General features: G+C 42.4%; 1 protein-coding gene across 1 annotated transcript in view; it reads left to right on the top strand.

The window, feature by feature from the left end:
- Positions 1-14934, top strand: part of LOC116322306 (ryanodine receptor 3-like) — a 69630-nt gene that overhangs the window by 16505 nt on the left and 38191 nt on the right. The window contains exons 19-28 of the mRNA XM_039603504.1: positions 11-171; positions 265-430; positions 4280-4366; positions 4488-4714; positions 6342-7146; positions 7510-7710; positions 10119-10221; positions 10782-10913; positions 14323-14596; positions 14712-14826. Coding sequence (XP_039459438.1) covers positions 11-171; positions 265-430; positions 4280-4366; positions 4488-4714; positions 6342-7146; positions 7510-7710; positions 10119-10221; positions 10782-10913; positions 14323-14596; positions 14712-14826 — 2271 coding nt within the window. The remainder of the gene's footprint in view (positions 1-10; positions 172-264; positions 431-4279; positions 4367-4487; positions 4715-6341; positions 7147-7509; positions 7711-10118; positions 10222-10781; positions 10914-14322; positions 14597-14711; positions 14827-14934) is intronic.

Below are 14934 nucleotides of genomic sequence, written 5' to 3'. Positions count from 1 at the left end.
TTTGTTACAGTACTACCATTCAGTGAGGGTCTTCGCAGGTCAGGACCCTGCCTGTGTGTGGGTTGGATGGGTTACTCCTGACTACCATTACTATAGCAACAACTTCAACCTCAGCAAGAATCGAACAGTGACTGTAACCCTGGGCGACGAACGTGGGCGAGTCCACGAGAGGTGACGCCCTCTGTGTTTATATGTAATAAATGCTGACGATTATTTTTAATTACTAACCTTGTAAAGATTTTTATATATGCTTATTACTGACAGCGTGAAGAGGAGTAACTGCTACATGGTGTGGGGTGGTGATGTCACCAGCACTTCCCACACCTCCGGTCGCAGCAATGTGGATCTGGAGATCGGCTGTCTAATAGATTTGGCCACTGGCCTGTTGACATTCACCGTCAATGGCAAAGAGATCTCTACCTCCTACCAGGTATACCACACACAGGCTGTGCAAGCAAGAATATAACTATTGCTATGTTTTTCTATAATTAAAAGTATCTAGTTTGATGGGGTGCAACCAAAAAAAATTATGCTACCGAACTAATAAAAAGTAAATTTACAACACTGTGCAAAAGTCTTGAACCTGCTCATCAGTGTTTTTTTTATATTTTCCTAGGAAAATGGAAATAAGGAGAAAGATGGAATGAAAATACAAAATATGGTGCAAAAACAGAGTTTGTACAATTCTAATGAGCTTGAAAGTCAATATTTGACACAACTGCCTTTGTTTTCCAACACATTTCTTTAAGTAGTCTTCAGGAATAGTCCTCCAGGCTTCTTTAGGACATTCGATGACTTTTAGATGTTGACTTCCCTTTGGTAAATGGAAACTTATATTGTCTTTGGACTGTGGGAGGAAGCCGGAGTACCCGGAGAGAACCCACGCAAACACGGGGAGAACATGCGAACCCTGGCCTGATGGTGGACTTGAACTCAGGACCTTTTTGAAGTGAGGCAACAGTGCTAACCACCGTGCCACTGTACTACAGTTAGTGGGGTTAGGTTGATTGGAAACTCAAAATTCTCTATAGGTATAGATGTGGAAGTGAATGTGAGTGTGAATGGTTGTCTATGTGTTAGCCTGGCGACAGACTGGCGACCTGTCCAGGGTGTACCCTGCCTCTCGCACTAAGACAGCTGGGATAGGCTCCAGCACCCCTGTGACCCTGAAAAAGGATAAGCGGAAGTGGATGGATGGAGTATCCCCAATCAAACATTCAGAGCTTTTATCTACGCTTTCTATGCCTATTCACGTGCATTGGGGGCAACTTAGTGCATTTAGCAGGAGTCATGGATCAACCGACCTGACCTGCTCTACCATAGCTTCTTTTTACTCCCAATATGATCCCACTCTGTTTCAAAATTGTTAAGGTTCGGGGAGGCCAGTCAGTGACCGACAGCATTCCATTGTGTGTTTTTCTATCCAGGTATGCTTTTGATGCTTTGGCAGTGTGTTTGGCATCATTGCGATGCTGAAAAATGAAACCATTGCCAATCAGATGCTTTCCAGATGCTATTTCATGCTGGATCAAAATCTGACAGCACTTCTCACAGTTTCATCAGTTTTGACAAGATCCACAACACCACTGACTGACATGCAGCTCCAAATCATGACAGAGCTTCTTCTGTGTTTTACAGATGGCTGTAGACACTGTTGTACCTCTCTTCTTACCTCCTCACTACACATTGACGAAGATTTGGAGAAAAACATTCTTTCCATAAGACCTGTTCTCGCTGATTTACATTCTAGTTCTTGTGTAATGTGGCATACCGCAGCCTTTTCTCCTCGTTTCCCTTCCTTAAGAATAAAAAAGGCAATCTTATGCCTGTCAGACTGTGTTGTTTTTTTGTACATTTTATAGATGTTTTTTTGTAGATTCAAGGAAAAAATTATATGCTTTTGTAAAAGGCTGCTAGTAAAAAAAAATGTCAAAGATACAATTTAATATTCGTTCTTTTCTAGCTGTTATGTGAAGACACAACACTTGTTCGTCCCTTGAGTTATGTGTTTTTTATGCTTGAATGATTCATAGGTTGGAGTGAAGTGTTAACTTTAAAAAACCCAGAGAACTGTGACGCAAAACCAATTGAAAACTTTAAAAGAACATCTGGCTCCTTGGAAACAAAACTGTGAATTTGGACATCAATTTCAAGGTCTGCAAGTGCAGCCATAAACAATTCCCATCACTTCTACTTTTGAATCACTCTTTGAATCACCTGAATACCTGCACATCACCATTGTGCCCTGGAAATACTTCCAGCCTAATGTACCTTCTTGGGGCTTGCAGACTGAGTTCTTCCACGAATGCTACTGTTTGGTCTCTGTTTATCGTAGTTCTCATCATCACTGATGGTCCTTGACAGTGTCATGGTGACAAAAGTTAATATTTGATGATGATAGCAAAATCATAAATATGAAAGTGGTCAGAGCTGGATGCTCAAGGAGAGGACCATGAGGGGAATAGCAGTTAAATTTAATAAATCAGGTCAGTTTGTACACTAAGGAGCTTGGAAAGAAAAGGGTCTGGACTTCTTTAAGTTGCTTGAAGACGTTTCACCTCTCATCTGAGAAGCTTCTTCAGTTCTAGGGCCAAATAGTGGAGAGTCCCAGATTTAAGCCCCCAAGAGAGACATGGACCCCCTGTTGATCCTCTACCTAATCACACGAGCCAAGGTGTGAAAATCGGTGTGGGTCACAATTGGCAAGGTGAACCCGCTGTGAAACCTAGCCCCACTCTATCATGTTATTTTCCTGAGGTCAGATGGTCCAGGATGTGAGTGGGCGTTCAGGCGTCTGGGAAGAAATCTCAAAACTGGATTGTAGATGGCAGACAGTTGGTGTCGTAAGCCACCGCCTCTGTTCAAAGATGTTTGTTCACAGTGGACATAGATGGCTTCCTTTACCCCTCTTTCAAACCATCTGTCTTCTCTGTCCAAAATGTGAACATTGGTGTCCTCGAAAGAGTGACCTTTGCCCTTTAGATGCAGATGGATAGCTGACCCTTGTCCCGTTGAGGTGGCTCTTCTATGCTGTGCCATGCGTTTATGAAGTGGCTGTTTGGTCTCTCCAATGTAGAGGTCTAAGCGACCTGAGCGAACTGAAGAAGCTTCTCAGATGAGAGGTGAAACGTCTTCAAGCAACTTAAAGAAGTCCAGACGCTTTTCTTTCCAAGCTCCTTAGACTACGACGACCTGAATGACTGAGAACCTTCACAGACATGTCAGTTTGTATAGTTTTATGGCTTTAGTAGTGGATCATTTTTGGTAACAGCTTGTAAAATGAATTATAAAGGATATCAAGTCTTTTGCGAAGCAGATGCATGCATGCATTAATATCCTTATTCTTCACTATTGACTACTATATATTGGGCATGCATACATCCCTGCACAGTCCATCTGCAATTTAATCTGATGACCTTGACAGTAACTTAATTTAAGCCTTTGCATATTTACTGAACAGAGAAGTGACGGATGATCTGATATCGTCGTGTTGGTGTTGTTCCCAGATCATCATGAAAATGTTGTTCCAGGTTCAACATTGCAAGTGACCAATCAGAATGTTGTGACGTTATTCTTTTGCGCGCCAAGCCATTCATGCATTTATGAAATTCCAATGTTGCAAGGACAATATCAATTCTGCTTACCGTTTATTAAAGGGTTAGGATTAGGGTCAGGGTCCGTTGATCGGCGGACAGAGGCGGTTTCTCGCAGCTTAAGTACAGTTTTTTGTTTTACGGCAGTTTTTCCCGAAGTCGCAAAAGTATGACGTCACAACATTCTGATTGGTCACTTGCAATGTTGATCCTGGAACAACATTTAGTATGATGATCTGGGAACAACACCAACACGACGATATCAGATCGTGCGAGAAGTGACTGTGCATCTTGTTGAATTGCGGACTTGTTGTTCAGACGTCCTCTCAAAAGTAAATCTCAAATAACCTTTCAGAGGGTGTAATCTTCTTACGTTCTTCCTCACTGAAATTCTTTAAGACTTCACCCAGTGCTGACTCATCGCCGACACTCTTAAATGTTCATGTGTACTCACTCACACTCACACACACACATACACACACACACACACACACACACACACACACACACACACACACACACACACACACACAGGCAAACTAAACTGCACTAAGTAGCAGAGTTTTCATGATGCATCATTAAGCTGCTTTCCTTAAGTCACGCTTTCAAGCTCCTTCTCAAGCTTTTGATATTTACTTCCTGTTTGGACCTTTTGTTCGCTTTCTTTTCACTTTTCTCTGCTCCAGGTGGAACCAAACACCAAGCTTTTCCCTGCTGTGTTTGTGCGACCCACCAGCCCCAGCCTCTTTCAGTTTGAACTGACTAAAATAAAGGTGCGTGGCTCCTAATTTGACTTTTCCATTACAACAGGCTTGCTTGTGTGTCTGCAATACCACAGAAACGAATGCTGTGCTCAGACAGGATTCCCATCTGCTGTCTCTGTGTGCTCTCCAGAACGCCATGCCTCTGTCATCAGCCATCTTCAAGAGTGAGCATAAGAACCCGGTTCCACAGTGTCCGCCCCGACTGGATGTCCAGACCATAAATGCCGTGCTGTGGAGCCGCATGCCCAACAGTTTCCTCAAAGTGGAAACGGCCAGGGTTAATGAGAGGCATGGCTGGGTGGTTCAGTGCGTGGAGCCCCTGCAGATGTTGGCAGTGCACATACCTGAAGAGAACAGGTGTGGAACAAGGCTTAGTTCGCTTATAAGCTGCATTCGTTACTTTTTAAAGCACACTAGTCAGTTCACACAGTATCTTAAATGTTGAATCTATACAGGAAGTTTCAAACACTGACCCTTTTTTACGGAGGACCAGAGACAGCATGCAACTGCCTGTTGAAACACAACTTGTGTTCTTTATCCTTAAACAAAAGATGTACTAAATACTGATCTGCTAAATGCTTTTTTCTTTTGTGATCAGAACAAGGCTAACTGTTTTGCTCCATTTCCATTTTCTTAAAGCCAATTTCCTGTTTCATCTAGCTTTATTTTTAGCCTTAAGTAATGACAGTGGTATTCATATTCCCATTTAACTCTTGATAAAGACAAGCTTCCTGTAAGCGCACATTGCAATAAAGTGATTTAGTTATATTTTATTTTTTGGTAACACAGTATTTTTTTTTTAAATCTCAACAGTCACTCAGGATTTGCTGCTTTCCTCAGTTTTATGTCACTGTGTATTAAAATGTCCCGGGCTTTAAGCTGTTAGACAGACAAAACAGGTTTGAAGTTGTCACCGCGGGCTTCGCTAAATCATCATGCTAATGTTTTAACTGTTTGTGACAAGTGTATTAAGCAGCCAGAAGGATTAAGGCACAGGGAGTTTCAAGTTATTATCACCTTACATTCTGACGTATAACTATTAAGATTCTGGCCACTGAACTTTTTAAATTTAAGAGCAAGAAGTGAGTTTAGAGTGCATTTCTATTAGTTACGACTAGCAAACTTGGCTAGTAACCTACATCGCATAAACACATGATTCTTAGTTAATGGTAAGCAACAAACCACCAATAACATAACTAATAAATTACAGTAATTTCACCACACAGTTATCCATATTTTCTGTCAGACAGAAAAAGCACCAACATCACAAAAATGGTTGAGTGACTCAGATTAGCTAACGTGAAACCTAGCGGCTCTCAGGCAGCCACCTGTGAGTGAAAGCAGCCATGCTCCTCACAGTTAGTGTGAAGGGGGGTAAATTAGCTGCAGAAAATCATTCTAACCCTCAGCTGTGAAAGCCTCACCCAGCCGGGCAAGTGGGCAGCCAAGTTTGTGAACACAATAACTCGAGAATGAGGCGATGTAGGGTTTTCAAATTGATACCATAACGGTATCTATTAGAAATGTCAGGCAAATTTGAATCTCAGTCACCTTGAAGGTCAAGTTTTCTGAAAATCTTGTGATGTGATAACTAAAGATGTAAGTCACCTTGGATTTTCACATTGATAGGAGGCGAGGAGTAGTATTTTCTTTTACCAGGTTGTAAACCTTCCATGGTAAAGTTGGGCATTTTAAGACTGGGTTTTATTGAGAGTGACTGACTTATGGAGACATCTTTAATGACCATTTCAGGTCCAACTGCACTGAACTGGCTTTACTTTTTAGCTCTAGAGGCTGCTGCTTGAGAATTTCACATTGGATGCCGTCAGACGTAAAAAGCAACTTACTGGCTTAAAAAATCCACAAGATAGAATAATATGAGTTGTTTTTAAAGTTTCTCCCTGACCACTAAGTAGACTAGATCACAAGATTCGTGTTATGAACCATCATGAATCCTGCTAATTCTTGCTCTCTTTAATGAAAGGTGCATTGACGTCATGGAGCTCTCGGAGCAGGAGGACATGAAGAAGTTCCACTATCACACCTTGAAACTGTACTGTGCCCTCTGTGCTCTGGGAAACACTCGTGTGGCCCACGCCCTTTGCAGCCACCTGGACCAATCACAGCTCTTATACACAATCGACAATCAGTACCTGTCTGGCATGTTACGCGAGGGCTTCTACAATGTTCTGATTAGCATCCACCTGGAGACAGCCAAAGAGGCGCGACTCATGATGAAAGATGAGTTCGTCATTCCTGTCACGGCCGAGACACGCTCCATTCGTCTCTTTTCTGATGCTTCTAAAAAGCACCTTCCGCCCGGGGTGGGGCTTAGCACCTCCCTGAAACCTCGCCTCAACTTTACCCCACCGTGCTTCATCAGCACCAAACGGGAGCATCTGTACAGTCCCCAAATCCCACTGGATGCACTGAAGGAGAAAGCGATTTTGATGTTGACAGAGGCTGTTCAAAGCGGAGGGCACCACATCCGAGATCCTGTCGGAGGATGCGTGGAGCACCAGTTTGTTCCAATCCTAAAGCTCATTAGCACCTTGCTGACGATGGGTGTTTTAGGAAGCGAGGACGTTCGTAAGATTTTACTGCTCATTGACCCGAACGTCTTCAAAGAGGCAAGAGAGGAGGGAGCCACGGGGGCAACAGACAAAGAGGGACTAACAGGGGCAGAGGAAAAGGCGGTGGAAGCTGGAGAAGAGGAGGCAATCAAAGAGGCTCAACAGCCAATGGAAGGACTGCTGGAGAAGAGGCTGCCAGAGCCGGTTAAACGACAGGTGATTGAGAAAACACACACAATTGTATACACAAGAGACAAATAAAAATGACCAAAACATGTGAAATCAATGCACGTTGTAATCTTAAAGTGACAATCCAAAGCTACGAACTAACCACACAGCTGTCCTCTCAAATGCTCCGTAACTGCTCTAATGTAATAGGCCCATTCAGAGATCAGCCAAACATGAAATAGCTCCGTCTCGTATCGAACAAATGATCTCACGAGTAAATATCTCTCTTTAACAAGTGGGATAATGTGAAGCCATAAGGCGTTTCGATATGTTTGTGTCATTCTTGATAACTAACACCTGCTTTGTCACAATAGTGATGGAAGAGTACCTGTTTGTGTGCCTCCTCTCCAGATGTGCGAGCTGCTTCACTATTTCTGTGACTGCGAACTGAAGCACCGTATCGAGGCCATTGTGTCCTTTTCTGACAGCTTCGTGTCCAAGCTGCAGTACAACCAGAAGTTCCGCTACAATGAGCTGATGCTGGCCCTCAATATGTCTGCTGCTGTTACAGCAAAGAAGACCAAAGAGTTCAGATCACCGCCTCAAGAACAGGTGAGAAGAAGCACGCCGGGTCTAAGCCATCGGATCCCAAAGTAGGAAGCAAAATGCTTACGGAGTTATTTTGCTTTGCATTTATGAATGTTTCACCACATTAAGAAAGCAACATTAAACTACATGCATTTTATGTTACGTTATATTATTTATTATATATTATATATAGATAAGTTATAAATCAGTTTGTGACCCATGTAAAAATCTCATGGGGCTCACCCAAACTTAAATCTTCACCTTAATCAAAATACAGGAGAAAGTGACGTGTTTTGAAAAAAAAAATGTATTAAAAAACATAAACAACACATATAAATTGTTAAGGCTAATGAGTGACCCACCTGCCAGTGGGACACAAACTTCAATACAAGAGCAGTAAAGTTAGGTTGGGGTAATGAGTAATATTAAAACTAACCACCTCCCATTACCTTTTTTTATTTCCTTTTTATATAAATATGTAACTGTGCTTACTTTTGAGTGATTTCAAACTCAATATCTGTTATTAGTGCAGCCCACCAGGGGGCCTCGGCCTAAGCTTTGGGAGTCACTGACTTTAACGTGTATCTCACATTGTTGTTGGTGATTTTCGGCCCACTCTTCTTTACAGTGTTGCTTCAGTTCATTGAGGTTTGTGGGCACTTGTTTCTGGGTAGCATTTCGATCGGGTTGAGGTCCGGACATTTACTGGCCTGTTCCAGTTTAGATTATTATCTTTTGCAGCCATTCTGTTGTAGATTTACTGCTGTGTTTGGGATTGTTATCCTGCCGTACGACATAAATTTGGACAAGGTTTAGCTGTTGGACAGACGGCCTCACATTTGACTTTCAAATACTTCAGTACAGAGTTCATAGACTTTTTCTAGCTACACAATTTCTGTAGCTGCAAAACAAAAGCCAAATCATCTCCCTCCACTGCCGTGCTTGACAAGTGGTAAGAGCTGTTATGTGCTGATATGCTGTGTTTCGTCTGGCACTGTGCAATATGGCCAAACATCTCAATGATACACAGTGCATAGAAATCATAAAAGTAGTCTCCTGATTTGTTCTTTGTAGAGAGAAAAGGCTTTCTTCTGGCAGCTCTTCCAAACAAGCCTTACTTGTTCAGTCTTTTTGTATTGATAGTGTCGTGAAATTGAACATTTACCACAAGGCCTTCTGTGAGCATTGCACATCTGAAATTGGGCTGAATTTTCTTGGATCTCCTGAAAAGATTGAGTGTTTGCTACTACTGAATAATCTTCCTCACTGTAGAGTGATTGACTTCAAACTGTTTGGAAAAAGCCTCATGGGCAGCAACAGTTGCTTCTCTAAGACCATTGCTGGTCTAAGGCATTGTGTTAACACACACCTGAAATCTCCAGACTAGTAAACATCTGCCTACTGATGATCAATGAGTTGAGTGTGTTTGATTAACAGCACCTAGCTGCCACTAACCCTCCTAATCCCAAAGGAAACAATAAGGGTGTGTTTAATTTTTCACATTTCTGCATTTTGCCTTCATTTGTGTCGTATTAGTTTTGTTCAGTTGAGACTCTGTTTACCTCATTTTAAAACCCGACACTCACCAGATTATTCCATTTTTACGTAAAGCATTAAAAAAGAGGTGATGTATTGCGCTTCTCCACCACAGCACCACTTTTCATCTGTGCTGGGGCTCCCTCGTGACAGCTTTACCCCGGCAGTTGTGTACCTCTGTTAATGGATTTCTGACAGTGCGCATATCTCCCGAGTGATCGTAGTGACGCTCGTGTGACGCAAGTGTGCAAAATAGCTGCAGAGGGTAAATGCCAGTAATTGTGCATCATTTAGAGAAAGAATAAAAAAAGAATACGTGACTCTGTAATAACTCAGTATACGGAAAACCTGCAGGCTCATGGCTTCAACTGATTGGTCAGTACTGTTGTTGTCTAAATACGTGACTAATTTGAGATTAATGTAGATTTTGGTTCAGTTCTTTCTGCCTCCTTTAGCCCAGAGAGAACCAGAACTGCTTCTGGGTCCTAATGTTCCATAAAGCTCTCTTCTTTGTCTGTATGTGAGAGTGTGCGAGCAAAGCTTCAAGGCAAATTCATTCCTCTTGGTCTTGGTTTGATGGCATTGCTTCCCCAGGAGGGCACACTCATCTGCACAAGAGCGCACATACATAGAGCATTTCTTTAAGGTCACGGCTGCAGACAGAATTCAGTACTGCACAGCTCGTTTAATGGCTTGTCATGGTGTCCTTCGGCCTGTTAGCGCAGAGAGAGAATTAGCCACTCGGGCTGCGTTCTTTCTCTGTGATTCCTGCAATAAAAACAACATTATAACAAAGCTGGGATAGTCTCCAGTCCTGCACAATGTACTACAGTAATTTGTAAATGCATTTTGTTGTATCTCTATGCATCTGATTTGAACATTTTCCCACATTTTAGATCAACATGCTGCTGAACTTCAGTATGGGAGAGGACTGCCCATGCCCTGCAGACATCCAGGAGGAACTCTATGATTTTCATAATCAGCTGCAGCTCCACTGTGGTGAGATGCAGCTCTTGCAAAAAACATTATGAACCGCAACGCTAAACTGTTTATGTTTATTACAACACATATATCATCATTTTGTAACATGATGCAGCAATGTTACATTTCCCTGATTGCTTTTAGAATTCATTACAGTTATTTTACCGAGGCAGCACAAACTGGCATTATGGCTGATAATGTAAGAATAATAAAACAAAACAAACATCCTTATGAAAAATGCTTTACGTGCACATATTTCTTGGCACTGTGAGCTGCCGTTGCGTCGCCATCAGCAAAATGGTGCCTGTACTCCATGAGATGTTTCTTCCTCTCTCTCTGCAGTGCTTTCTGTCAAGGCAGAACATTTGAACGTTCGCTGCTTCCGCAATTTCTCTGACATCTTGATGTTTTGATAAATAATTGAATCGCCCTCCCTTCCGTGGTACTGCCGATCTAATGGTGGCCTCACCCGTGCAAAAAAAACAAAGAAACTTTAAATTGCTAAGAAATAAGGAGAAGCAATAGAGTTCCTGCACATCTGCACATTGTTGTTGTTTTTTCCTCTCTGTGTAATGCAGGGATCCCTATGGAGGAAGACGAAGACGAGCAGGATACATCGATTAAAGGTCGCCTCCTTATGCTGGTGAACAGGATCAAAGGCCAGGCGCACAAAGCAGAGGAGCCCACGAAGATGGAGCAAGCTGCACCCTGTGAGGAAATCACTGCTTTCATTGCGCTGCTTGAATGATGGAGCTGTAGTGCCTACTGTATCGTTACACCTGAACCTGGTTAATAGCTAACGATGATGCTGATTAAAAGTTAATTAGTGAGCAGGGGACAACAAATTTGAGCAATATTACTGCAGAAGCATACTGAATCACAAGTGGAAGCAGTTTACTCTTAGGATGTGTTACTTCATAGTCAAGCTGTCCAACAACAAGAAAAAAAGGTGTCCTTGAGCAAGACATGGAAGTGGTTTGGTTTGTTGTTGTTGTTTTCCCATAAAAGCACAAGCGCTGAGCTCACGCCTTGTACATTTAGTCCCTGCTACATTTTGCTCATTCGTGGCCTTGTTCACCTCTTTCTGTACAACCTCTGTGTCTCTCTTTGTGTTCCTGGCACAAAAGAGAGGGCAGAATTAACAGGAGATGTTTCTGTATTGCACTTCTAGCGCCCTCAGTCTTGCCTCTATTTGTCTGCCGCTGCCACGTGGACTGATTCACTGGGTAGCAGTCATTTCCATTTCAATTTCCCTTCAATTTCATTATGGAAATATGCAGCCTGGTGGAGCAGAGAGGCTTCAGAGTGAAGAGCATCCTGTGTCAGCCGCTCTGGGAGATGAGAGCGGAGAAACGAAAGGGAAAAAAATCAAAAATCGTCAGCGATAAAACTCAATGCTTAACCTGATTAAACTCACAGACACGTGCAGACTGCATGAGATCGAGCACAAACATAGCAACACAAACATTTCAGTCGCAGGTCCAAATAACGGGTGTGCCACAAGAGTGCAACTGCAACATGTGTCTAATTGCCTCTCTCAGGGATCTGGGACCACCAGTGAATGTGAATGACCACAAGTTCCTATTTAACTGGGCAAAGTTCTGTTTAGAGTCGGATATTTTGTGCTTAAAGACAAACTTAGGCCAGCCCTAAAGCATCCCCACTTTACCTCTCTAATGGTGACCATACTGTAACCTGCCCAAATAATCATCCTGTATTCAAAATGTCTCGAAACTACTGATTTAAGGTTATTTACTCATCATGAAAGTGCCACAGACAAATCACATATGCAAATATAATAGATCTCTTAAATGGTATACCAAGCACGGTTTCCCTAGATGTTAGGATATTTAAATGGCACAACAAAAAAAGATTTGATCCACTGATGACAGATTTCAGTAGAGTGTACGTCGTTGCTGAATGATTTTAGTGTGGACCAAAGTAGTGGACCAACTGACTGTTGTCCTCATCCCTGTTATCATCCGTCTTCGTGCAGTTAATACAAAACTGAGCTGGCTCGTGCTTTGTTCTGTCCTTTTATCATACACTGATGAGCCACAATAACCTTCCAGATGATCAGCTGCATTTCCACGGGACCTCTTGGGGTATTTTGTGATATCCGTTGGGGATTAAAATGACCATGGATGCTTGTGTGAGTGTTTAAAACAATCTATAGTTTACTGATGCTTTTCAAAGTAACATTCAGCAGAGCGTTGCATTGCAAAGAAACAATACATTTTATTCACCTCACCTGTAAGTTGTTTTAATGTTGTTGTGTATATTATATGTCTGGGATTGTAGATAACATTCAAAACTAGATATTTGCTTTAGTGCAGCGGTCCCCAAACCCTGGACCGTTACCGGTCCATGAGTTGTTTGGTACCGGGCCGCGAGAGTTGAGGCTCGGGTGTGAAATTTATGGTTTTCAGGCTTTTTATCTGTTTTTATTGTTATTTTATTATCGGTTTTTAACATTAACTCGGTTTTCCGGTGTCTTTGCCCGTGTGTTATGAATAAATCTTCTTTTTTTTTTTGGTGCCAGTACTGGTTTTATTTTGTTGTATTTATCTGCGACACCTTAAAGGCCGCTCCATGAAAATATTGTCAGAAATAAACCGGTCTGTGGCACAAAAAAGGTTTAGTGTGCTTTAGTGTCTACGATTTGTTATTTGTTGGTGTGTTTCCTTTTAAGTGGGTGTAGGCTCCAAGGAGGTAGTAGGACACCAAGTGAAGAAGACACCTATTAAATTTGGTGCTGCGATTCAGGCTGTAACTCCTCTTCACCACGTCATCTCTCTTTCTCTCCTAGAGCCCCTGAAGATACAGATGGCTCCACTGTAGCCATTGTTTCATAAGAATGTAAAAGTAAGCAAAGAAGCTGTTTGGTTTAGTTTATCCAGTAGGAGCATTTAATGGTCAGACATGAGGAGATCTGTGTGTGTGTGTTTCCATCACTGTGACTATGGATAGTCCAGCTTTCTTTACTGTGGCGTAGTAAGGGAGAAAGTGGGAGAGCAGTATATTTAACAGCAAAGCAGGCAGTGACTGAAGAGTGAATGTGTTTGATAGTGTGACAGAGTGCGAGTCAGGTGCTTGCTGAGAGAGGAAAAAAAATGTCGCTTCTTAATCTCGAGCATGTGCATCTGCCCTTTCTCTGACACCCACGCAGCTCTCGGCAACAGGATCTGTTACTGGTGCCATCCTGCTGGCTTCCCGCCCATCTCACAAAAACCCACAGACGCACACCCTTGCACAGACTGACAGTCTGCTGTCAAACAGTCTTTTGAAAACCAAGAGAACCAATCAACCAAACAGACACGTGGTCTTAAAAACGCAATCACCTAATTGCAGTAGTGTTAAGGAAATCAACTGTGTTTTAATGACTCCATATTTTTGACTACTGGATTGTTTAATTGATGTTTTTTCTCATCCTTTGTGTGTTCATAACCATAAAAAAACAAAAAAACAAGCCCTCACCCACACACTCTATTGATCCAGTTTTAATGAAGCCTTAAGGGTAACCCACATATGAGCTGTCCAAACAAATGTTTCCTTTTAACCGCAAAGGCAGAACTATTAATACCATATCCTGTTTCCTTCTTTCTTCTTTACATAACAGTGGATCTTTCTGCCCCACTGAAAGCATGGCTTTGGAATGAATGAATATTTTTCAAAGATTAGCTCATGTGACACAAGCATACAGTTTTTTGTTGTTGTTTTTTAAAGCCACGTGAAGACTTTGATGTTGCTGTCTTCTTTCTTTCTTCATTCTGTTCTTAAGGTCTTATTTGCCACATGGAGCAAGTTCTTTTATTCAATATTCAAGCGTCAGTTGTGAAAAAGAAAGCACGCTGTCAGGTAGGCAGGTTAATGGAGGGAATTTGTGCATTAATATGTGCCTACTGTATGTTAAGTGCCTCTTGTTGTGACCCCAGCTAATGGGAAGAAGGTCAAAGTCAATGTTCCTTTCAAGGCCCGTGATGTACAGTAAGGATGTCGAAACGATACAGTGAGCACTTCTGCCACGGCAAGCCTTTCTCTGCTTTACTGTTTAATACGAGGCAATCAGCTTGTTTAATAAAAGGAAACTGAGTCGCCTTTCCTCATGTTTATTTCCAGCCAATCTGAAAGAGCTTATCTCTCAGACCATGGTCAGCTGGTCCCAGGAGTGTCACATCCAGGACCCTGAACTTGTTCGCAAAATGTTCAGCCTGCTGAGGAGGCAGTACGACAGCGTTGGAGAGCTCCTCCGGGCCATGAGGAAGACGTACACCATCAGCGCTGCCTCGGTCCAGGACACCATCAACCTCTTGGCCTCCCTGGGTCAGATCAGATCTCTGCTGTCAGTTCGAATGGGAAAGGAGGAGGAAAAGCTCATGATTGATGGACTGGGGTAGGTCATTCGACTCGTGTGCAACTGATTTAGATGATTTAGACAGAAAAACTGTTGTTTTTTTTCAGCAAACACCTAAATATTCAAAGTGTGCTTCTTTCCATGTGCTTTTTAGTGACATTATGAACAACAAGGTCTTCTACCAGCACCCGAACCTCATGAGAATACTGGGCATGCATGAGACTGTCATGGAGGTCATGGTCAATGTCCTCGGAGGAGACAAGTCCCAGGTTTAACATCTTCTGCCTTTACCCACATGGAGTCTGTAGCACCATCTCAGCAGAAACAGTGTTTTAATCCAGTCTTGCATGGTCGCAGAGCAGGTTTGCATTAATGAG

This window comes from Oreochromis aureus, linkage group 19 (assembly GCF_013358895.1).
Source record: "Oreochromis aureus strain Israel breed Guangdong linkage group 19, ZZ_aureus, whole genome shotgun sequence".
Lineage (NCBI taxonomy): Eukaryota > Metazoa > Chordata > Actinopteri > Cichliformes > Cichlidae > Oreochromis > Oreochromis aureus.
The sequence above is the reverse complement of the archived record's forward strand: the minus strand, read 5'-3'. Positions and strand labels throughout refer to the sequence as shown.